General features: G+C 44.5%; 2 protein-coding genes and 1 long non-coding RNA gene across 6 annotated transcripts in view; 1 reads left to right on the top strand and 2 right to left on the bottom strand.

The window, feature by feature from the left end:
* Positions 1-1089: 1089 nt before the first annotated feature.
* Positions 1090-22174, top strand: slc6a6b (solute carrier family 6 member 6b). Of its 2 annotated transcripts, none has more exons than XM_060050030.1 (14): positions 1090-1246; positions 7017-7246; positions 7352-7486; positions 9073-9307; positions 9626-9758; positions 10597-10731; positions 11136-11239; positions 11371-11495; positions 13426-13538; positions 14679-14816; positions 15336-15438; positions 16096-16196; positions 16398-16568; positions 20282-22174. In XM_060050030.1, the coding sequence occupies exons 2-14, from the start codon at positions 7018-7020 to the stop codon at positions 20435-20437; spliced, it is 1878 nt and encodes a 625-aa protein (XP_059906013.1). In that variant the 5' UTR covers positions 1090-1246; position 7017; the 3' UTR covers positions 20438-22174. The 2 variants fall into 2 exon arrangements, with proteins under 2 accessions (XP_059906013.1, XP_059906005.1); XM_060050022.1 differs by lacking the exon at positions 1090-1246 and adding an exon at positions 4436-4653.
* Positions 16404-17177, bottom strand: LOC132455958 (uncharacterized). Its single transcript, XR_009525363.1, has 2 exons — positions 17069-17177; positions 16404-16699 (listed from the first exon to the last, which is right to left on the bottom strand). It is a non-coding gene; the product is annotated as an uncharacterized LOC132455958 (long non-coding RNA).
* Positions 21221-24845, bottom strand: part of LOC132455912 (glutamate receptor-interacting protein 2-like) — a 28605-nt gene continuing 24980 nt past the window's right edge. For all 3 annotated transcript variants that reach the window (XM_060049994.1, XM_060050002.1, XM_060050011.1), the window contains exon 24: positions 21221-24513. In XM_060049994.1, the coding sequence (XP_059905977.1) occupies positions 24319-24513 (195 nt within the window). In that variant the 3' untranslated portion in view covers positions 21221-24318. The remainder of the gene's footprint in view (positions 24514-24845) is intronic.

The following is a 24845-nucleotide window of genomic DNA, read 5'->3' as shown; positions in this document are numbered from 1 at the left end:
CTAAACAAATTGCATTTGTTATGCAGATGCTTCATGTTATGCAGATTTCATAATATTTGCTATGATTCGAATGAAAACTGTTTAAATGATTATGATAAGAGACACACAACAATAACAAACCATTGTTGGTATTTATAGATTGGGGAGGCTTTGAAACGTGACCTTCGTGTATTTTGATTAAATGGTATGGGAGGCCTACACCAAAACAATATAAATGTGGCTTTGACATTGAGTGCTACTTCCAGTTCGCCAGGCAGGCGCCTACTTGACCATTTCCATCCCGAGTGCCAGAAAGCAATCGGTCATGTTTATGAATATTTTGTCTACTTGAAGGGAAATCACAACTAAAACACAATACAAGTGCCTTTAAACACACTTTGCCTTACAACAGCTGAGGAGTTTTGAAATAGTGTCAACTAGGGCTATGACGACCAATTACAAATCAATATACAAATAGCAAAAAAAAAAAAAAAGGACAAATGAATGGCTTAATTACGCATCGCATATCACTTTATTCAGTGATGGGCAGAATCCAGCTTGCACAGCAACCTTGGTTCTTCTCTAGATGCTCGTTTCCATGACGGTTATCTACATGCACTTTGCGAACAAGATAAGTTAAGGGACCGCGCACATTTTGGTGAGCTGTAGTGATGGACATTACGGTTCTTCGCAGTGAGTCAGATCTTTTTGGTCTGCTGTTCTATAACAGCCAGCTCTCTTGGCTCTCAAACGACTCTTTATTTATTAATGTTTACTACAAAATCTATTAATATCTCTTTTGTTTGTGCCCATTTAATGTGATGGTGGATTGTGTAATAGCTGTCTATTTTTCAAAGATATGCAAGGTAGAATTGTATTTAGTTGCAGGAAATTATGTATTTCATGGCTGGACAGGCTACAGTACAGCAATGAAAACGTTGCCTACGTCAGTTGCTCTGATCGTTAGTCGTTGCTAATATCGGTTGTTATGTGGGATGCATCTAGCCCGATCTATTTCTAACTCGATGTTCGTGAAAGAGCCGACTTGTCCACGAACGACCCATCAATAGTGGACTGTCTCTTTAAGAATCAGGTCTCCTGTTGCACGGAGAAGCTGGTGATTTTCCACTCAAACTGATATTAAACGCACGCCCGCTCGTTGAAACAAAGGTCACTGAGAGATTTCATCCCGATGAAATTTATTTCAAACGTGATCCATCGCACAAAATAAGGAACAAGGAACAGCTCATTCAAAAACAGATCCCAGGTAATTCGTCATCTTCTTTACCGTTAATTGTCCGAAATGTCGGTAACATTGACAAAATGCATTTGAAAACAACTACATGCGCTAGAGCCGATGTTTGGGTTGAAATAGCCTGCATTACGAACACGAGCGGCTGGTTGTAAAAGTTGTTTCCGGTAAAGATCACATGCGTTATTTTTATGGTCAAAGAATCGCTAGTAACGTTAATTATTTATCCCGGGGCTCGATGATAATTAAACGCGTCACCTTGGGCACCATGCAGGTTACTTGGATACAATAATTAATGAGATGTGTATTTGTCATTATTGACCCTTTTGCACGATGTATGCTGGGCCATGATCAGTAAAGAGGCGAGTGTGTCTTGTGTTTCACCGTCACTTCGTCTCAACCGGGGGTGATAATGGGCTGCCTGCTACCTTATGAGGTGCTTATCAACCTTTTATCCCCTAAAGTCTAATCGCTAACCAGTGTTTTTTATATCCAGAGTCAGCGAACGGGTTATGTGCGTCCATTAATCAAACGACTGGTTGATGGGCTCAAGGGAATGGTAAAGCATATTCGTGTAATTAACGTTTTACTACATTTTGTCGATTATGCAGACCAGGCAACACGGCGTGTTCTGTGCTGTGGCTTGTGTCCTAGTGATTGCTTTAGCTTTTACATTTGAACTATTATAAGTAAAATACAGTGAAGCGGTTGACGACGCGATTCCCGTCTGTGATGTGTTGCTTTCGATGGTTTTATCCAGGTGTTCTTGTTATCTAACCGTCTTCACCATCAGTCTCTGATAACCGGAGGGGACACGTGCATTTGTTTTGAAGACAAACGTGAGGAGGGTGTTGGTGGTGGTCAGATTTCTGGGATTCATGAAAATGTTATAACATTGAAAGGAAAGACCGGTGTGCTTGCCAATGGTAGCAGCTTATTTTTCAGGAGTGCCTCAACTAATTAGACTTTGGATAGGTATACATCGATTAACACATTATTTGAATCAAGAGCAAGGCATCTTCAGCTACACATGCATGTAACTTCCTCAATCTTCTGAAAATGTACAATATTTACAAGCAAAACAAACCTTGTATCAAAGTATTTATTTTCAAAGTATTACAATTGCATAATTGAATAATAAATCTGTTGCATGTTCCATGCTTTCAGCTTCCATGTTATTGTATGCACCACAATAATTAGTTATAATGACTTGATTACACTATATTATTGTAACTATCTACAATGAGTCAATCGGCAAACTTTTGTTGCCTTTTGTTTGCAGAGTGCTTCTCTTCCACTGGCATGTGTTGCTGTCGTTTACTGAGAGTATGTGTGGATTATGTTCTTTGAAGCCTATATAGATTAAGTTCATGGATATGATGCAGACATTGATGGATAAAGAAACGTTTATAGTGGATAATGTCCATATCTGACATAATCGTACTGCCTCATAATCATGTTGTGTACAAACACTAGTCAAATTAACTCTGAATTCATGTAAATCCGTTTTTTTGTTAATGACCACTACTGAGTTGTCTGACTTGAGGGAGATCCCAGAATTAAACAGTTTTGGCTTTGCCAGCCTCTGAAGGTTATCTGATGGTGGGGAATTTATAAAAAAACAAAATTCAGAACATAGATCAGTTGATTGATCAGTTGATCAGTTGCCCTCTCTGAGACGACGTAAGTGTCATGGACACCTTTTTGGAAGACTTTGATATTAATCCTTCCATTTATAAAAAGGAATGTGATTTAAATGTACCTCATTATTCAGATAAAGCATGATCTCGAATGTGCAGGAACTCATGTAGGAATAAGGCTATTTTCACATAAACTAATAATTTGCATCTAAAGACAATGTGTAATTAATACTCCTTTTTAGGGAATTGTCTTCAAGAACTATATGTACGCATCGTTTCTACTGTTGTGCTTACAGAATTCGTCTAGGCAACGTGTCAATCATGTGAATTCGACGTCAGGATATTCTTTTACAATCTTTAATGTGCAAAGTTGGACATTTGGAAATCAACTATTTCTTCATAATCTCCTGTAAACTGATGCATACCCCCTACTGGCCAGATGTTGTCTAGCTAATGCAACAAACTTGTGTCCATATGCGGCTCTGTTGCAGCATAATATTCTGTGTCCATAGTCTTATCAAGATTTATTTTTCACTACAAACTGTGTTGATGATGTCAAAGATATATCATCAAATATGTGTAATGTCTGTGGAAAATGGAATTTGGTTATTATGGTGTTTGAGAAAAAAATTAAGCCTTGCCTATTGTTTTTTTTCTCAGGGCAATGGTGAAAATGTTGCCAGCATTCAGTACAATTCCTTGCATCATATGCCATTATATTCACGCCATGTCTCCCTTGTGTCAACTGGAGGGCAGTAACAGTCCACTGTTGGTTTGGTCAAGTGCTTAATTATTTATTGATAGAATGCTACACGGCTATTAACTATTTCATCAATGAAATTAAAGCTGGTGATCCATACCAAAAGCCTGTGTTTATTTAGGCATTTATTTCCTGTGCATTAATGATCTAATTTAATTTCAAGTTGCCGTCATTCATAACGGCGCCCCAGGGGGTGTATTGAAGACAAGCGAAACCTTGCCCCATGTTGTGACAAATCCTGTTGACTGGTTCATTTGGATGAAATTGACCCTGACATTGCCACAATTGCGTGGGTATTGTAAGCTAAGTTATGAGGGAATGGCGTTTTCAACACACGCAGAAAATAAATAGACTGCACATTGCCTTATTAGGCATTGTTGAAGGGCCGTTCTCTGCGGGTTGATGTTTGCAGATAGCTGGCATCGGTTCTGTTTGCATGTCGCTGCATGTGTTTCCATATATCCTGTTCACTAAAGGGACTTTTATACAAAGGTGTCAAATTAGGTCGCTGTGAGGACATACCCACACACACATTCACACACAAATATACATTCTGGTGCTTTAGGAGTCCAACACTTGGAAGGGTAGAGCAAAATGGCTTGTTTAAGTTAAATCCACCCAGAGTTGAGGAGATATGGGTCTAATGAGGGAAAGGTTGACTCGGCTCTCTCCCTCCCTCCCTCCCTCCCTCTCTCTCTGTCTATCTTCCTTCTCTGGTTTGAAAAAAAAGAAGGTGGCTGTGACGTGCTCAGGGCACAGTACTAATCCTTAGTCCCTGGCTGTGTGTGTGTGTGTGTGTGTGTGTGTAGGGAGTCAGTGGGAAGTGGAAATTTACAGTTGTCCGTCGCTGTGCGGCTGTACCCAATCTCTGTGTAGGATTTAATTGTCTTTAGCCGATGGGGCGGGCCATAGTGTCAGCTCTAGTCCTTGTAAACTGTGTTGGCATAAAGGTTCTCAGTACAGAGGAATGGTGACAGCTGAGGAAGAAGCAGCCTATACATAATCACAGCCATGAAGGAAATGTAAGTTCTTTCCACTAATGTCTTTTAGTAACGAAATATTTGAAACTTTTCTCTCTTGGTGTGTGTGTGTGTGGTGTGTGTGTGTGAATATGAGAATGTTGTTGAACTGATTTATTTTCTTCATCAGTTTGTTAAGTAAGGGAATCCGTTCTTGGAAGCAGACTTTCTTGTGTTAAACAGAAGGACTGCATACCTCCATGCTATCAAGTTCTTCAGCCTTCAGTTGTTTTTTTATTTTCTTTGTGATATTTAATCTTGCGATCAAACGGTTGAGTCCACATTGGGTGGACCTTCAGGTCTACACTATACTGGCAGTGGAAAGAAGGGTTATTCCTGTGAGGCGCTTAGTGGCTGTAATGCTTTGTTTTGGCCTTATCAAGTGAGGGTACGCAGAAAGTCCGGCCATGGGTGTCTGGCCGGGACGCATGGCTAATCTTAAGGACTGTTTACCTTAAGTCTTATCAGACATGCACACTACCTTCCAGAAGGTGAAAAACTCCTCTATGCAAACAAGCAAAGGAAAGCACACGGGTGGAGGGGTGTGGGCGGAGGTAACGGCGGTGGATGGATAGAGTGGGCGAGCGCTGATCCAGTTATGTAATGAGGTTTGAGAGTGAAAAGCAGTTCAAGTTGGCTCGTCATGACTAACATGCAGGCGAGAGAAAAACCTATGAAAAGCATGATGACCAGAGGACTTGGAGAGGGACCAAGCGGGACCGGGGTCGAAGGAGCGATTGATAGGGGCCTCGTTAAATCCACAGGAGATGCCTTCTAAAGTAGTTTTTAATTGCAGCCCTAAGGCATACATAAAACAGGCTTCATGTACGAATCAACTTCACCAGGTGGTACCAATTCGGTTTCTTTTTTTTACTTCATTTTTGGGGGGTTTGTGTGTTGAACGCAACATCGGATCAGGTGGGGTAAGGGGTTATGACAACTTCGAAGAGAAATATTTTCAAAAGTTGAAAAAGTGTATTAATACAAAGTTAAATCCTTTTATTTTAGCAATATATCTTTTATATCTTCATAGATATCTCTGGGCAAAACAGTATTTTTTTATTTTGTTTTGGAAATGCGACTCTTGCTTACTTAATACCTTGGGTTCCGATTGGCAACACTCCACCTACAAATTTGCATTGGGCTCGAAAAGAGAGAAGGGGAAGTCTTTGAAGTCGCCTGCCGTTTCTGTCCGCCAGCGCCGGGCTCTAAAGAAGGGGAAACCTTTGCCGCTTGCATAATCAGTAGCAACAATTAATCAAAGTCTTTGTAATTCCTCCCCGTTTTCATCCAGAAACAATCATTATGTTCCTAGGACAGGAAGCTCACAGCCCATTAGGTCCCAACGTGTCCAAGTGATTTGTCAAACAGTTATTCCTGCCCTATTACGGTTTGGGTGCTCCTGGCTCCTCTTTGGCGGGGGCTGGGAAATGGGATACAGAGGGGCGTAATAACAAATCCTGGCTTTCACTGAAAGGTGGTTTACAGTACAGTACGCTGAGTGAAATGAAGATCTTGCATCCCCTGGCACGATGACAAGGCCTGTGGAATGTCGGGGGACTATCGTCTTTAAATTTGGCGGGGAACCAACTGTGTGGCTGCCGGTGTAACGCAGGGGAGAGGGGCTCTGCATGTTTTCCCTTTACAAACATTAGTTTCAGTTCAAGCGGCGTCTCGCCCACCGCTATTGGGTTGACTATGCCGGGTGAATGCCAAACAAAAATGTTATTTGCAATATACTGTATGCTTTCATAGGATACCCAGCAGTCAGTAAAACTAGGCCCAAAGCACTATTAGTGTATAGAGGCCATAGATGCTCAGCATGCCTTGGTAATATCTTGTAAATGGAATGAAACTTGATTAACGGCTCTGTAAATCTCTTAAACCACTCATGATTGGAATCTCACTGATCATAGCCAAGAGACCTCTAGGATATTGGCTGTCCAGTGATATCATGAATGTTACTGGAACGCTTACTGGAATAACTCATGTTATTACTTATTTATATTTGTTTTATTTTTTACATATTTATATTTAGGAATACTGCCTGTGTGCTATTCTGGGTTCTGTTTATTTGATTTTTCTTTTCCAGTATGAAAAATGTGTCTTAGATTAGGAAGATAAGTGATGGTGTTCTGTTTATTATGATAACTGGTTGAACAGCATGTTGTAACACAAACAAGCTCCCTATCGCAGCCTCCTATCTTTTTCTCTGTCTCTGTCTATGTCGCTCTCTCTCTGTCTCCTATTCCTTCTGCTAAACTTGATGTAGCCAACCCCTCCCCCGTCACCCCCATCTCACTCATGGCTATATTTGAACTTTCTCTTCCATATGCCATCTTCTCCACTCCCTCTCCTCTCTGCAGCATGGCACAAAAGGAGAAACTCCAATGTTTGAAGGACTTCCACAAGGACACCCTAAAACCCTCCCCGGGCAAGAGCCCGGGCACACGGCCCGAAGACGAGGCGGAGGGCCGGGCTCCCCAGAGGGAGAAGTGGTCCAGCAAGCTTGACTTTGTCCTGTCGGTGGCTGGCGGCTTTGTGGGTTTAGGGAACGTGTGGCGTTTCCCGTACCTTTGCTATAAAAACGGCGGAGGTAAGTAACAGACCAGACGGGGCCTCTTTGGTGTATTGGCTCTTGGAATACTAACGTTTTATGGAAGGTAATGTTCTCCTGTTTGTTTATTTTCTTCATCCTCAGGTGCCTTTCTCATACCCTACTTCATATTCTTGTTTGGGGGAGGCCTGCCTGTGTTCTTCTTGGAAGTGGCTCTGGGCCAGTACACCTCTGAGGGAGGGATCACCTGCTGGGCTAAGATCTGCCCCATCTTCACTGGTCAGTTTCCCCCTGCAGATCATCCCCCAAACCGACTGCGTGTTTTCTTTGGGTTCCTAAACTCTTGGCGTTCTCCATAATCACCAAGCATAATAACTCGGGGCTCCAGGAAAGTCCTGCGACACACTGGAATAACAAACCATCTCCTGTATCCGGTCTGCAGCCATAGCCAAGAGAGAGAGCCCCGCTCAGGCTTGTGTTCGCTGGGCTCTTGGAACAGGCTTCGTCCTCCATCTGGTTCAACCCGATAATAAATCACCCTACACTTTATCTCCCTTTATTAATTTAGTGCTTCCTCTGCTAGGGTGAAATACCGTTAGCAGTACAATGGAGAACGGTGATTACAAGGCGAACATTCAGGGAGGAAGATCCAAAACCCTTTGATACGCACCAGGTGCCCACAGATCCATGTCAATGCAATCTAACAAGACGCATACATAAATATCACTGAGTTCTACTTACAGTACACTGGCAAGTTATTCATTTCTATGTTGAGTGCTTTGTTGCCATGGGAACAGAGGAGGGGGCAAATACTTAGCGGAAGTTGCCTAGCAATGCAAACCGTTCCCTTGCAATAGTTTCAGTATTTTCAAAACTATGTTGGCCCATGTGTCACGTGACACAGCAGCACCAGTGAGTGGGCCATCTGTTTAGTTTCTCTTCTTTACTCTCTCGTGACACACAATATCAGCAGGGCGTTTCAGCAGCAGTCTTGCTCCGAGGTGGGGGGATCTTATGACGGTTTGAAGCCTTTGATCTCAAGAACCCACCTTGTGGTGGTACTACCAGTGACCCCCCACCCTACTCTTCTTACCCAGAGCGACAGCTGCGACGCTCCGATTCACATCTATACGTTGTAGGTCTGAGGCAAAGGAGCAGGGAAGAGCTGTAGGCCAACGGACAGGGCCCACCCGGGGGTTGAAAAATGTCAAACAATACAATCAATCAGAGGTTATTTATTTAAAAAAAAATCAATTAATGTAAGATAACGATTCTTATCTTCTATGTTTACGTTTCACAATTCCAAAATTGTGTGTGTGTGTGTGTGTGTGTGTGTGTGTGTGTGTGTGTGTGTGTGTGTGTGTGTGTGTGTGTGTGTGTGTGTGTGTGTGTGTGTGTGTGTGTGTGTGTGTGTGTGTGTGTGTGTGTGTGTGTGTGTGTTGGGGGGCGGGGTGTGTGCACGTACACACAACAGATGCACCCTCTCTCACACCCTGGTCACCAGATTGACTTGTCCGCCTTTGGAATGTGAGAATCAGGAAGGCGAGAAGGGGAAGTTGATAGAAGTGACAGCAGTTTAAAAATACCCCCATGGGTTCAAAATAATATGGGCAGACTTTCTAGGTTCAACCAAGTTAAAATCAGCATGCAAACTTGATTTTTAAAGATTAAAATAAACGAATAGAGACGTTTATTTTATATAATATTTGTATGTGTTTTTATGGTGGAAAAGCATGTGTCCTGGATAGCCAGACTTTTTATTGGCTGACAGGTCACTGTAGAGTACTCTGAGGATGACCACATCACGGGGTTGTACTGACAAAATGGCCCCTCTCCGCTCCACCCCTCCATCCCGTCCTCAACAGGCATTGGCTACGCCTCCGTTGTGATCGTCTCTCTCCTCAACATCTACTACATCGTGATCCTGGCCTGGGGACTGTACTACCTGATCCAGTGCTTCCAGCCGGAGCTCCCCTGGGCCAAGTGCAACCAGCCCTGGAACACACCACAGTGTGTGGAGGACACGGTCCGCAGGAACAAGACCCTCTGGCTGGCCGCCAACATTACCAACTTCACTTCCCCGGTCACTGAGTTCTGGGAGTGAGTACTGACCACAACAGCTGGCGTGTGTGTGTGTGTGTGTGTGTGTGTGTGTGTGTGTGTGTGTGTGTGTGTGTGTGTGTGTGTGTGTGTGTGTGTGTGTGTGTGTGTGTGTGTGTGTGTGTGTGTGTGTGTGTGTGTGTGTGTGTGTGTGAGAAAGCTTTCTTTGTTATATAATACACCAAATGGCTACAGTCATGGGCCTGTTTACTTTGCACTGTATACTGTGTTTAATTGAAACGGTGGCTAACAGGGTGGGGGGTACCGCCGTGCTGGCGGCAGATCGTAACCTGTCGTGTGGATCTCTGTGTTCCACAGACGCAATGTCCTGAGCATCTCCACTGGAATCGAGGACGTTGGCAATCTGAAATGGGACCTGGCTCTGTGTCTCCTCGCTGTCTGGGTTATATGCTTTTTCTGCATCTGGAAGGGAGTCAAGTCTACTGGAAAAGTACGTTTGTGATGATCTCTGTTTTGTTGCCTGGGTTTTTGTTTTGCAAGCAACGGGACAGGGATATGTGCCCCAATGCTAACAGAAACGCCTTTATTTGGAGGCCAAGTTGGTTTGTTTGATTTAGAACCATTGGCTGATGCACTGCACTGGCATGTTACATCTTGGCCAGACTCACAGTCACCTTTATACTGTTGAAGTTACTTTTGGCCCTGCGCGTGCATTTGTTAGCAGACTGGGTCAAAGCCAATATCAGGGTTAAACAAAACACTTGAAAGAGCCTACAAGGAAATGTCCAACTCTTTGCTTCTTGCGTTGAACTCTAAAAACACTGTTTATTTATTCTTACCGGTGCTCTTATACCTGGCTGACGCAGCCTTTCGACTGCATGCCATTACTTTTTGTTAATAATGTATTGAACCTTTTTTCACTGCTGTTATCGCTGTTTTACATAGTCATCATATGATTAAAAGTGTCTATCCAATAATATCCATTCACTCAGTGTCACATCAGTCAGCCCAAAGATTGTTGCTCTAAATCAAAGTATTCTGGAGGGAACACATTCGTTTTTATGGTCTTGGGTCAATTCAGTGGGTCAATAAAGTGGGTCAATTCAGGCTTTGCTACAGTATTTATGTAATTTATGTCAAAATAAGACTATTACTTATTTCATTCAATTTGATAGGTTCTCTGGGCTCGACTCATTTCTGCATCTTGTCAGCCTCGAGTTCATGTTTTCTGTGACCATTTTAACTGACATTACATGTGTAAAGACTGAAAGGCTTACCATAATGTGTTTGGTTCATGGCTAATCACCTGTCGGTTTTCTCCAATCTAGGTGGTGTATATAACGGCAACTTTCCCATTTGTAATGCTGATTATTTTACTGGTGCGAGGGGTGACCCTGCCAGGGGCATCTGAAGGGATCAAGTTTTATCTTTACCCGGACCTTAACCGCCTGCAGGATCCAGAGGTAGGAGCTTCAATCAGCACATTATTATTATTATTATTATTGTTGTTGTTTTGTCACCAAATCCTCTGGTATTTTTGTCGAGGGAGTGAATAGGGTAGCCCAGTTGAAAAGAGGGCTCATGACTTCAAATCTTGTGATCGGATGACTCTTTGGAGTAGCTCATGATCCTGAGTAGTTATTTTTAAAGGAGTTATAAATAATATGGCCATGATTAATGGTCTCTGAACACTTTTTTTTCTTCTGCGGTAACTTCTAGTTTACGTTGTTGTCAAACATTTACCTCAATCTCAAACCTAATGCCTTTCCAATGCCCAAATCAATCGCCAAAAAACACGAGAGTGTTGTGTCAACATCAACCTTTTGCTTCTCTTGGACGCCGCGTCACCCCTCATGCTGCCTTTCAGGTGTGGATCGATGCCGGGACGCAGATCTTCTTCTCCTACGCCATTTGTCTGGGAGCCATGACATCTCTGGGGAGCTACAACAAATACAGATACAACTGCTACAGGTGAGCGTTGATCCCAGTGGGGGGGGGGGGGACCTAAGTAGTGACAGCAACCCATGTCAGAAACTGGGTGTGAAGACCTTGGGTTGCGTGTGTGTGTCTCTAACACCCTCCATGACGTGTGTGTGACATAGGGACTGTTTGCTGCTGGGAGGCCTGAACAGCGGTACCAGCTTTGTGTCTGGCTTCGCTATATTTTCCGTCCTGGGCTTCATGGCACAAGAGCAAGGGGTGGACATTGCCGATGTGGCAGAGTCAGGTACGAGGGTCAAAGGTCACGGTAGCAGTGATGGTGGGCACTGCTACTGGAAAACAAAAACAAAAAAAAGGGGCAAAAAAACATGTTTTCGCACAAACGTTTAGCCAAACCAATGGCTTTTAAATTGGTCTGAGGAAGGGAAGAATGCTAATTTTGAGGATTTTGAGGAAAGTTTGAAATTGTTAGAAGAAGTCGCAAGAAACAGAATTAGTTGTTGCCGGTTTGATGTGTGTTCCACCTCTGTTGAGGCTCAGTTGGGTTGGCGTTTTCGCTCAAGAGCGGTTTGTTTGTTAAACCGCTGCTGCACAATGAACTGCTAGGTTAAATTGCTGGCTGATTATTTGTATTCTTATTATGAATACAAGTGCGCCATACACAGCTGTTCTCAACGGCACTAGGGCGGCCAGTCTTTCACTCAAGCTGACCATGGCAACTGGTGACTTCAGATCCTAACTGCAAGGAGACGTCCCAAAGAGGACCGGCGTCACGTGGACTTTACATGATGACGCACAAGAGACTCTGGTCTCTCTTTTTAAATTGCTGTCAACGAGTAAGACACTCTTTAGTCATGAATCAGTATTGGCATTATGTGGGTTAAGATCATACACGTTACTGTGTTGCCTGGCTGTGATATATTTCTGACCAATCAGCATCATACACCAAGCCCAGTTCTGCGACACGCTGAGGATTTGCTGAGGTGGACCCGACCGGTTCTGTTTCTCTTCCTTTTTTACATCCCATGTTGTCTGAAGGAGTCTTCTTTCAGCATGCTCGCTCGCTACCAATGATATGTATTCTGTGTTGTCATATTAGAAAACCAACCATTGATTATGAATATGGTTTCCATGCACTGCTCTGTACCTTTTTTACATGCCTAGATGCGATGACTGATGACTAAAAGGATTATTCTGTATTGGATATTACCTGTGAGCTGTAAGGCTTAGTCAATGAGCAGGTGCTGTTGTCAAATACCATTTTTGCTACTTACTGTTAAATTAATACTGGGCTCTGATGAGGAATACCTTGCTGTTATTGTATTACACCAACATAAATTGATCATTGGTTAATCCTTTATCCGTTCCCTGGGAGAAAAACTGTTCTCCCGTACATTATTGTAGAGGGGATCCCCTAAAATGTTTTGGCCTTTTCTTATAAACTTTACCAGATCTGGATATTGGAAAGCTTTTACAATCAAATTCTCGGATACCTATACGTATCGTCAGGTAGATCTATAATTCTGGAGGAAGACTTTGCTTAGTTGCTCCACCATACTTTAATAGTGTGTATCAGTTAGCCTAGCCAGTTAGCATACACATGCCTATGGCACATGCCTAGTGCTCACCAGGCATTTATTAACTGTCTCTTGATTGGCTCCTTCATAGCTCAATGAGCAGGACTACTAGCCAATGAACAAACGAGAGGAGATTAATGGAGCATTCATTTAGGGTCGCTGTTTGAGATTTATCATCCATTCAACTCCATTTAACCTAGAAGTGGATGAAACTTTACTTCACATCAGGTTTTTAATTCTCCCTGCACAGATGGGAACCATTTTCTTTGGGCGCTCCAGGCTATGAGGAAATTAGGAATTTTGTGTTCGGTGTATTTCCTCAATAGATAACCATCATGGAAATCCAACACTGTAACCTGACAGTAAGAATTTCCCCAGTTTCTTTTCTTCTTATTATCATTGTATCTCCTTCTCCATGGTTGGAAAAGTTCCATTTTGAATAATGGCTACTGAATTTCGTCACTACCATACTGAACCACCGTACACTCCACCCACCTCCATAACTCCGATCTACCATATCGCGTCCGAGCTGGAATAAGACAAACCGGTTAACTCTCTCCCTCGCCCCTCTCCCTCCCCGCCCTCCCATCCCCCCCTCCCTCCTCCCCGCCCCATTCCTCTCTCTCTTTGTGCTGCCAGGTCCCGGTTTGGCCTTCATCGCCTACCCGAAGGCCGTGTCCATGATGCCAATGCCTACCTTCTGGGCCATCTTGTTCTTTATCATGCTTCTGCTTCTGGGCCTGGACAGTCAGGTCAGTCCCTCTCGCACAATGACTCCAGTGTTTCCAGTGCACAATGCAGAGTACTCGGGTGTGGGGGAGGAGAGGGGGGTTAGGGCATTTTTTTTATTCCTTGGAGAGACACCTCTGCGGGCCCCTGGGCCCCACAGTGTATGTAGTCTCCATAGCACGCATCGGTTGTCATCCCGTCAGACTCGTATTTCTAAGAGGCATTCGGTGCTTCCCTGCATCCACGTCTTCCAGTGTATCAAGTATCAAAAAGAAGGGGAAGAAAACGCTGCCCAACATTCTTCCGTAAAGTATTTATAACCAACCTTTTGCCAAAGAAGTATTTGCAAGTAGGCCTGACTACAATGTGTAATTCCCACAGAGACAGTGCACTTGCAAGTGTCCGATTGCTGCCGAACGGTGTTTGAAAAGCGCTTGGGCCGATATTATACTGTAGACCATATTTATTTTTATCACATTAATTTTTTTTTTGTTTTCCCATAGCATACTTGTTAGTCTTTTTTTAGGGTTGGCGTAAGGTGCTCTGCAGCTCGGCCGCAATCAAAGTTTAATTATGAGGAGGTAGGCTGGAGACAAAACACAAGTGTTCACCAGCCATGGGGCAGCCGTGCCCGGATCACATTTCATCCTCCACGTGTAATTCTACTCCCAATGCTAACGCGGTCATGCGCCGTGCCAACGCATCAGGCCCGGGGCCGAGTGCGAGGGCGGGGGCTGGTGCTCTAAATTTGAGCGCATGTAAATAATAACCCCGGATGACGTGTGTGGTTTTACTCGACGCCTACATTTCATTCAGATAGCGTTGTCCCGCTGAATGCGCCGCTGTTGGCGTTGATCATGAAGGCCATTGTTTGGTGTCAGAATTTCTTCATTCCGATTTTATGAGGGGTCAACAAGTACCAGAAATCGGAACACTGTTTTCATTGGACAATAGCGCTGGGGGGGGTGGGGGGGGGGAATGATTTAGAATCCAGAAAGTAGGCACGGTATAGGACTTACCGTACAATAAAAACATTCTCTAACAATGTTGGTTGACAACCCACCAAATGTACAAATATAGATATTCCATTTTGAAGGGTTTGTACGATGTTGTGTTGATGATTTTGTTGTTCTTTGCCTTAACGCCCGCATTTCCCCACACAGTTTGTTGAAGTGGAAGGACAGATCACCTCCATCGTGGATCTGTATCCATCTTTCCTAAGGAAGGGCTACCGCCGGGAGATCTTCATTGCGATCATGTGTTCCATAAGCTATCTTCTCGGACTCGCCATGGTTACAAACGTGAGTTCACCCGCACTTTGTGCCTTTTTTTTAATTTCTTTGTTTCCTTTTCTTTCATTGGCTCTTCTCGCTGTAAGCAATGTCTGCTATTAATCTTGGGCAACACAAAAGGGCAGAGTTATAGCCTCCCCTTCTCCCCTCTCTCCCCACTCCCCTTGGACAAGCACGGGGGGAGATAACAGAGCAGACACACCTCCTGCCTGCCTAAGCCATGACTATACCACCACCAAATATGGCTTTCCAAGCCCACTCACACGTCCTGTATGTTTGACACAGTGAATGGAACAATTTCCAATGACTCTTTCCATTAAGTTAACTATACTTCAATGACGTCGGACCACCTGTTGAACTCGATCGCTACTGGCGGTTTGCCGGCATTCCCCTGTGCGTCTCTCCCGAACGCTCACATCCAACGCCTTTCACACTTTAGTGTCCCTTTGAAACTCACCACCCCCTCCATGTGTTTCTTTTTATATGACGTGTAAAGTCCTAATTTACGTTTGTTTTCTCTCCATCCAGGGTGGCATGTATGTGTTTCAACTCTTTGACTACTATGCAGCCAGCGGTGTGTGCCTTTTGTGGGTTGCATTCTTCGAATGCATCGCTGTATCCTGGGTTTACGGTGAGTGAGCCTCGACTGTATCTGCGTTAATTAGACACGGCAATAACTAACATGCGGAAATTGGTGCACGGCTAGAACACCATGGTGGGAACTCTGTGTGCGTCCTTCCCTGCTCTATGGCCCCTAGTAAATAACCCTCGACAGCCTTTTAGGGACTATTGCAAAGAACAGTGGCACCACTCAGCGATGACCTTTTGGGCTGGAGACAAATGTGGGAAGGCTGCCCCAGATGCCCGCTCCCTTGGCCATTGTTTTATCACCGTTGTTGTGGCTATTATTATCACCGGCTGAATGCTGCTCGGGGGGCAACATCTCACGGACCCGGGAGAGCAAACTCGGGTATTTGTGCTGAAACTGTTTCCAATTTTGACGGTAGACAATAGGGAGCTTATTTATAGGGGGGAATGTCATCCAGTTGGAAGCGCATGAGTTGACGCAGAGCCAGATGGCCCATGGAGGGAAGACATAGTCCTTGCTGGGGAGGTTAGTCTCAGTTTAGGATAGCCACTGCTTCTTCAAGGAACGATCCAGTCTTGTGACCGCCAAACTAATATCGTAATGACATTATCAATGCTCATTATTAAGTTGGCCATGCCTTCGCTTTTGACTCCAACCTTTCGTCTTCTTCTCCCTCTCCTCTGGCCTTCTGGTGCCCAGGCGTGGACAACTTCTATGACGCAATCGAGGATATGATTGGCTACCGACCAAACTCATGGATGAAATGGAGCTGGTCTGTCATCACTCCCGTCCTCTGCGCGGTAAGAGATGAACAGCCGCGTTTCAGAATAGCATGGGTGTTTTAAAGCGATACATTTAGCATTGCCAGATGGGACAAGGAGAAGAACAACGTTTGACATTGACTGAGAGTTGACTCCCCAACTCTGTATCTGAAAGATGACCAGAAATGGTGAAATGTTGCCCTTGGAAATTGAATGTTTTATTTTATTTTTATCTCCCAGAGTTGCTTTGTGTTCTCCCTGGCGAAGTACAAGCCTCTGACGTATAACAAGGTGTACGAGTACCCCGATTGGTCCATTGGCTTGGGCTGGTCTTTGGCCCTGACATCCATGATCTGCATCCCCATGGTGATGGTCATCAAGATCCTTCAGTCTGAGGGACCTCTGATCGAGGTACAGTACTACTAATACTACCGCCACCAACACAGCTACCGCTACCACCACCAACAGTCCACTAACACAGCTACCGCTACCACCACCAACCGTCCACTAACACAGCTACCGCTACCACCACCAACCGTTCACTAACACAGCTACCGCTACCACCACCACCACCACCACTAACACTAACACAGCTACCGCTACCACCACCAACCGTCCACTAACACAGCTACCGCTACCACCACCAACCGTCCACTAACACTAGCACAGCTACCACCACCAACAGTCCACTAACACAGCTACCGCTACCACCACCAACCGTCCACTAACACTAGCACAGCTACCGCTACCACCACCAACAGTCCACTAACACAGCTACCGCTACCACCACCAACCGTCCACTAACACTAGCACAGCTACCGCTACCACCACCAACCGTCCACTAACACAGCTACCGCTACCACCACCAACCGTCCACTAACACTAGCACAGCTACCGCTACCACCACCAACAGTCCACTAACACAGCTACCGCTACCACCACCAACCGTCCACTAACACTAGCACAGCTACCGCTACCACCACCAACCGTTCACTAACACAGCTACCGCTACCACCACCAACCGTCCACTAACACTAGCACAGCTACCGCTACCACCACCAACCGTCCACTAACACAGCTACCGCTACCACCACCAACCGTTCACTAACACTAGTACAGCTACCACCACCACCAACCGTTCACTAACACTAGCACAGCTACCACCACCACCACCAACCGTCCACTAACACTAGTACAGCTACCACCACCACCAACCGTCCACTAACACTAGTACAGCTACCACCACCACCAACCGTCCACTAACACTAGTACAGCTACCACCACCACCAACCGTCCACTAACACTAGTACAGCTACCACCACCACCAACAGTCCACTAACACTAGTACAGCTACCACCACCACCAACCGTCCACTAACACTAGTACAGCTACCACCACCACCAACAGTCCACTAACACTAGCACAGCTACCACCACCACCAACCGTCCACTAACACTAGCACAGCTACCACCACCACCAACCGTTCACTAACACTAGTACAGCTACCACCACCACCAACAGTCCACTAACACTAGTACAGCTACCACCACCACCACCACCACTAACACTAACACAGCTACCGCTACCACCACCAACCGTCCACTAACACTAGTACAGCTACCGCTACCACCACCAACCGTCCACTAACACTAGTACAGCTACCACCACCACCACCACCACTAACACTAACACAGCTGTTCACTTACACAGCTACAGCTACAGCTACTACCATTGCCACCAACACTACTGCTACTACCAGCACCGATACTGCTACCACCACTACGGCTGCTCACAGTAGCACTGCTGCTGCAACCCTGATTATTACAGCGAACAGTAGGGTGTTTGTAGGAGGAGGGAGGTATAAAAGGTGTCAGGGAGGCGGATGTTGAATCAATAGAGAGCAGGATGTACACCAGATAAGAGAAGGGCGAAGGGGACTTCTAAAAGATGGCACAAGGGCAATGGCAGTGCACCGCCCCTGACAGTAGATAAGGGACTACACGGGGTGACTGACCATAGTTACAGTTCCGCTATTGATTTCCTTTAGTGTTGGTCAGTGGTCAAAGCAAGAAAGCATGTAAACAACAGAATGTTTTGAATGTTTTAGCACCGTCGTGCCGGATCATTTAGAAGTGCCCCAGCCCCTCCCTACTTTCGCAGTGAATTTAGATAGCAGCGTCGACTCCCCCGCCGACGGAAACATCAGCCGAGGAAACATCAGCTTTTTTGTTTTGGCTGACTAGACCGTCGGGAAGTCAGTCTGTCATGTAGGAATATGATGTGCCCGATGATGGCCAGCGCTCATAATCGCTCCAAAAACAAAAGTGCAGGGCTCTCTGGGTCCTTTCTCACTAAGATCCTTGATATATAAACAACACTGTCGGATGCGCGAAGCCGAGAACCCGTTTCTACCAGCGGGACAGATATGCGGAGCGAGCACTGTGCCTGCATTGCTCTCTCTTTGTTCTGTCATCCCCTGCCACTAACCACAGCTAATCTCTAATGATTTGTTTGCTAGAAACGCTAGGCTAATGTACGTCTAAGAACAGGCTATTGTATGACAGCTTGTTTGTTAGCAGCAACGGCGGGTACGTTCATGGGGAGAGGATGTGAAGTAAACAATGGGCGTGTAATATGCAGAGAGGCAAGCGGTCGTAGTTATATGTAGGCCTGTAAAACTACGGTGATTTCCTTGTATATGATATAAGGGTACCACATGATCCCTATGGTGTGATGATGATGCACCGCCGCCTAAACCCTACAGTGCACAACATTTCAATGCAAGATCGCTCCCATTAGTAAAGATGTTCATTATCAAATTTAAGTAGAGGGCAATATGCAACTACAACTAATAATCTATATGTTATTTGATTAATTGACATACAAACATATATACATTCTATGAAAATGCACAGTTAATTCCTGGACGGACACGTCAACGCGCGTAAAAATAGACTTTATTTCTAATTTAGCATTTTGCTGCGTGTCAATCGGTCCCACCGAACTCGTCTCTCTTTCCGCAATGCCTCCCATTGACTTTGTATATCCGTTTCACTTATGTTATTGCGCGGGGAAAGGGATTGTGGGTAGTCTTGCGTGCAGGCTTTCCGGCACGTTGACAAAAGTTGAACTTCATCAAGTTAACCTTATGCAAATGCACGCATAGTGCAGCGATGTGATTGGACGATCGACATTCAGTGAGTACTGCCACACCAAACAGACTCGTTCTTTAATAAATGCCCTGGCTCTAAGCACTAAACTGGTAAACTTCCAAAAGCAGCAGCTAGAGTAAGTGCGGGGGGAGACGGGGTGTTTGCTGGGGCAGAGTGGTCAGTGTAGCAGCACTCATTGATTAGCCTGGGAGCGTTTCCTTACAGCGCGATGCAAGGCCACGCGTGCCCAGTCTAGCATGGGGGGGGTCAAGCCAGAAAGGCAGCTAACCTTGGCAGCAGCATCAATCGTCGTTCCTCATGAGAAGAAAGAACCCCTGTGGCAGGGGTTCACAGAGGCAGTAAATATACCATCGCAAAGGACATTGCCGGTTTATACAGTACAACAAAGGGGTTCATTAAAATGCTTCAAGTGAAAGACCGTCATCAAAAAACTAAAATCGCCCAGCCCTACCTACTAATGTTATTTACTAGGATATTTCCTGTATACTGGTGCAATGTTCGTTTCGTTTTTCTCGGCTTTGGCTAGCCCCCTTTCCCCCCCCCCCTGCCTGTTAGCGTCCCAGAATACAATACATTGAATAATACACAATAAACACTCGACCAGAGTTCCCGTTGTCCGGTAATTATCGGTCTTTGACCGGAAAAAAATGAGGAGGACCGAAAATTCTAAATGTCTCCGGTCAGAATGACCGATTGGAAATAAGTCCCCGTCCACACGGGGACACGATTTTTTTCCAATTTGACCGGTAAAATGAAACCTTCCCGGTCACATGACCGGTACCAATTTCTTCTAGCGGAAACACTGCACTCGACACAATCAGAAAAAACAGCCCAAAAGTTTGGACTCAAGCTCGATTTGTGCCGTGATCAACCTTTGCCATGCCTCTACACGTCTTCTATTACAGCCCAGTTACAGGCCGCTAACCCCAGTCCTCTTGTTTCCCACCCCAGAGAATCAAAGCAGTGGCGGCGCCCGTGAAAGGAGGGGGCAGCTCCCGGCCCAAGGAGTACATTGTGAAGGACAGCGAGCTAGTGCAGCCCCTGGACCCCAACGGGAACAAAGGCTTGATCAAGCCCACCCACACCATTGTCGAGACGATGATGTGAGCGCTCTCTGTGAGAGGAATACGATTGACGTGCTTTCTGTGTTTATAATATTGGCTAACTCTTGATAGTGGTAGGTTTACATTGTCTGCACTAGGAATATTCTGGTTTTTGGTTTTCTTCTACAAGAAAAGAGTAATATTCGTTTTCTCTTGATATATTTTTTACCGTTTATTATTGTTTGATGTTACCATTGTTGTTGCTGTAGTTGGCACTGATCCCAGATAAGGCAGTATTTTCTGATAGAACATGTTCTGTTGCTTACTACCGTTTAAATCTGAGCGTGGGCAGGATTATCTCGTCCGCTGCGAAACATGAAACGACTGACATTCACCTTCCAAAAATCCAGTGCGCACCCTGCGTGTTATTAAGAGTATAATCCCGTAGAACATTTCGAAAACATCCTCAAAGTTATTCTGACGGATTTCTCGCCCAAAGTTGATGTTCCATTTTTTTTAAGCTGTTGTTTTGTCTTGAGACGCAATCTGAATGTACTGCCGCGAGCCGCAAGGCAAGGAGGCAAGGAGGCAAGCCAGATCACATCTGTAGGTAGACTTCATATTAGAAACGCCCGGGTTGAGTGGTGCGGTGGCGACATGCAGTGTGCATAGGACGTGTCCTAAATCCTATTATTATTTACCAAAATACTGAGGTAAATGCACTCACAAGAAAATCCTTTTTTTATTGGTGGGAGGGGGGGATGAAGGTTGAAGGTTGAACGGCGGAAGGAGGGGGGGAAAAAGGAGCAAGGAATGCGAAAAGGGAAGAGTAAATTTTTAGGTGGAGTATTTTATACGCTGCCAGTGACTTCCAGTCCGTCCCAGTGCATTTATTGAAACTTTTTGCACTTTATGTTTGAAGTTTTATTTTTAGTTTTGTGTTTTTATCATTCAAAAAAGAAAAAACATTTCAGGAGGTCATATTTTAGCGTCTACTATTCTGATAGGGATAACTTTACATTTACATTTAGGCTGCTGCATATTTACTTTCCAAGTAGAATAAAAGCAGAAAATATCCTTAAAACGAACTTCAGAATCAAATAACCGAGTTCACCATCATGAAAGGAAGGAAAGGACAAACGGTAAGAACTGTAAATTCTCTAAAAGTCTACAACGTTCAAAACAATGTTCTCCGCTGTGTTCATGTGGCTCCTGGTCGTGCTGTTTAAATGTGTACCATGCAAGCATATCACTGGAGTGTCTCATGTCCCATGTAGGCAATGGTATCGTAGAATTGTAACTTGTATGTAAAAACACACATGCCTTTTGTAACCATTTTATACTGTGCATCATATAGACTCTGTAACTAATTACTTTCTGTAACACATTGACTGATTGATTACTGCCATTTGTATCCAGCATTTTTATTGTAAACCTGGCTGAAATAATTTCATCTGATTTTTCGGAATATTGAAAGCAATTTGTATCCTAAACGATCAGTATAGCAATGCTGTTTATGACTGTATTCGATAATTGTAGGGAAATTGCCTATTTAAACAGTATCCAGCCAAAATGTTTTAACTTTTAAACAAGTGCATATTGAGTACTGAGCCACATTACGTCATGAGGACTCTATCTGAATAAATGTGGAATAAATGTGCAGCAAATCAAATATAGAAAATGGCTCCTGCTGGAGCATGAAATAAAATGTACCAAAGTATGTCTCATCATCCCCTTTTTTAAGATGCATATTGCATTATTTCTTGATAGATTACAAAAAAATTAAAATCTTTTCTTTAGATTTGTGTGTCTGTGTCTTACTTCAAACTGCTTTCTTCTGTAATGAAGGGCTTACGTGTGATAACAAATCGAAATAAACTTCCTCCTTGGACATTACAAACAACCATACACTCAAAGAAGTGCATGTCACGGCTCAATTGCTATTCAAGCAGTAGCAGCCAATGCTGTATATTTTCCCCAACAACTCGTAAGGGAAGACTGGATAATTTGGTGGTGTCTCTGACCTTTGAGCAAAGTGATACATCTAGCTTCATGGTTAGCAACAGTTGCTATCCTGAGACTGATACACTTGTAATGAACTCGATCACAGGTAAAATATTTATTGAGCCTCTAACGTCATTTGTCAAACCTTTCAGATCAAGAAAAAGACTGACTTGACTTAAGAGGTTTAATTTCACATGGAATTTAATTAAAAGAAATACATTAGTTTATATTAAAGTATAACAAAAATAAAAATAATCTTAAATTCCCTTTTAAAGTTCTATCATAGAATGGTGGGGGTCAGGGGGGACAAAACTATACAACATCATTCACATCTCACACAGAGCACACATGCATGTCAGTAAAAAAATAAAACTACGATTACAGGCTACGTGGTTTTGGAACACAAGGTTTCTGAATCTTGGCCATGTCAAATAAAAGCATAAATACTGGCAGCTGAAAACACCGACACTGAATACCTAACATATGGAAATAACTTGTAAAAATACTGTCCCAAGGTCTAAGACCCCTCCAAAGCTGCATAGAAACGGGAATGTGGCTTAAATATCCCCACGTAGCCTATTTATGGCAGTTAACACATTGTTAAAAGTAGACTCAGATTTTCTCTGAAGTGGTCGGCTAGAAACTAAACCTGTCTTGGTCTTCACAAAACCTCTCAGGAACATGGGCAAACGGTTGGAGGACTGGTCCTTCCTTAGGATGCATGCTGAGCATGCACAGTATCTCATACATACATCAGGGGACAACCGTTGTGGGGAGAAATGCCTCATAAAACAAGAGTTTGACTCTTACGTTCCACACCACAACAACAGAATTATTTACTGTTCATTGATGAAACATGTGTTATTCATCCCATATGGGCCACCGGACTGATTGATCTCCAACCACAGAGCATTAGAGAAACACCAAAGTCAGTGTCACGGCCGGTCACTCTGGTGCATTGCCTCATGGAGCTGTTTACATAAACCCCAACTTGGATAAGGAATGAAATAATCAAAAACAGACTTTGATCTCCAGAACATCAATAAGAGAGAAAATGTCTTTAAATAACATAAAAGGCAAAGATGATGTGTAAAATACAAAACTTCAAAACGCAAACAAACTTTGGAAGCCATTAATTCTCATTGCCATTTTCATGGATGTTTAGGGTTAGATCACACCATATTTGATCGATTGGTAAGTGACAGGGATTGGTGAGCTTGACGGTAATAAGTCTGAACAAAAAAACATCACTGGCTTACACGAGTGTGCATGTGGTGCGCTTGTACAATGGTGGAGAAAAATAAAATAATAAAAATCAAACGATGTGCCCAGGTGCGTGAACCCAGGAGGCTTGTGTCGTAAAATGTCCCAAAAAACGCCACGCGTGTTGCTGACTCAAACTGACAAAGCAAAGCCATCAAAGACACAGTGGTTGGGGACTTTTGTGAGGGAAAAGTGCGTGTTGTGTTCAAATGCATCCTGAGTCGTGTTTTGCATGTGAGATGTGTGTACTTAGCACCGGCTAAGTCAGGAGCTACGAATCCCTGGTTATGTAATGTTGTGCGCGTGTGCGTGTGCGTGTGCGTGTGTGTGTTGCGCTTTGCCTCCGAGGGGATGGCTCTGGCTGCTCTGGAACAAGCAGGAGTGAATGTGAGCGGGTGCCTTAAACTGTAACACACACGAGTGAGTGAAGACATTTGTGCAAGGAACCATTCTGTGCATGTTGATTTGCTGTGTAGCTGCGAGTAAGTAGTGCAATGGTGTGTGTGGGGGAGGGGGCTGAATGCGCAATAACAACAAACTCAAAACCCGTGTGCGTGACATGCTTGATGTGGATGTGGCTGTACACATGTGAGTGTTTGTGTGCATGTGTGTTGTGTTTTTGTGCTAGGCCAAGCATTCCAAAAGCCTAATGTTTATTGCTGGGATCATTGACCTTGGTCACAGTGCCACGCTGTTGGACCGGCGCTCCGGCAAGCAGAACCCAGTGTTGAAGTGGTCCTCACGACTGTCCGGGAGCCCGTTGTCGTGCCCCGATGGGTTCCGGCTGATCACCAGGCTCAGGCCGTCCCCTGCCTCCATGATGAGGGGGATGGTGAGGCAGCAGTCAAAGTCTCTGGTCCGAGCGCAGTTCACCTGCGAGACGGGAGGAGGGGAGGTCAACAGTACGCTCTAATCACAATCTCTACCTCGTCTTTCTTTTCTAACGATTTTTAGACCTAACCCTTTATTATAGAGTGAGAAAGAGAGGAGGGTATGGGAGATAGAGGGGGGGGGGGGGGGGGGGGACATGCAGCAAACAAACACAATCAGGATTCAAACCCGGGTCGCTGCGTTCAGGACTGAGCCTATATGGTACGCTCTCTACCCGGTGTGAGCCACCTCATCTTTCTTATGTATTTATCTGGAACGCTAGAGATAAATGGATAAGAAAGATGAGCTTATAAAGAGACGTGCATGCGACGCGT

This window comes from Gadus macrocephalus, chromosome 1, assembly GCF_031168955.1.
Source record: "Gadus macrocephalus chromosome 1, ASM3116895v1".
NCBI lineage: Eukaryota > Metazoa > Chordata > Actinopteri > Gadiformes > Gadidae > Gadus > Gadus macrocephalus.
Note: the sequence above shows the minus strand (reverse complement) of the source record. Positions and strands in the feature narration are given on the sequence as shown.

Excerpts from the sequence above, each read along its gene's own strand:
- slc6a6b (XM_060050022.1), top strand. Across the intron at positions 9,308-9,625 it reads CCGGTCACTGAGTTCTGGGA|ACGCAATGTCCTGAGCATCT; the intron begins GTGAGTACTGAC and ends TGTGTTCCACAG. Across the intron at positions 15,439-16,095 it reads CGCTGTATCCTGGGTTTACG|GCGTGGACAACTTCTATGAC; the intron begins GTGAGTGAGCCT and ends TCTGGTGCCCAG.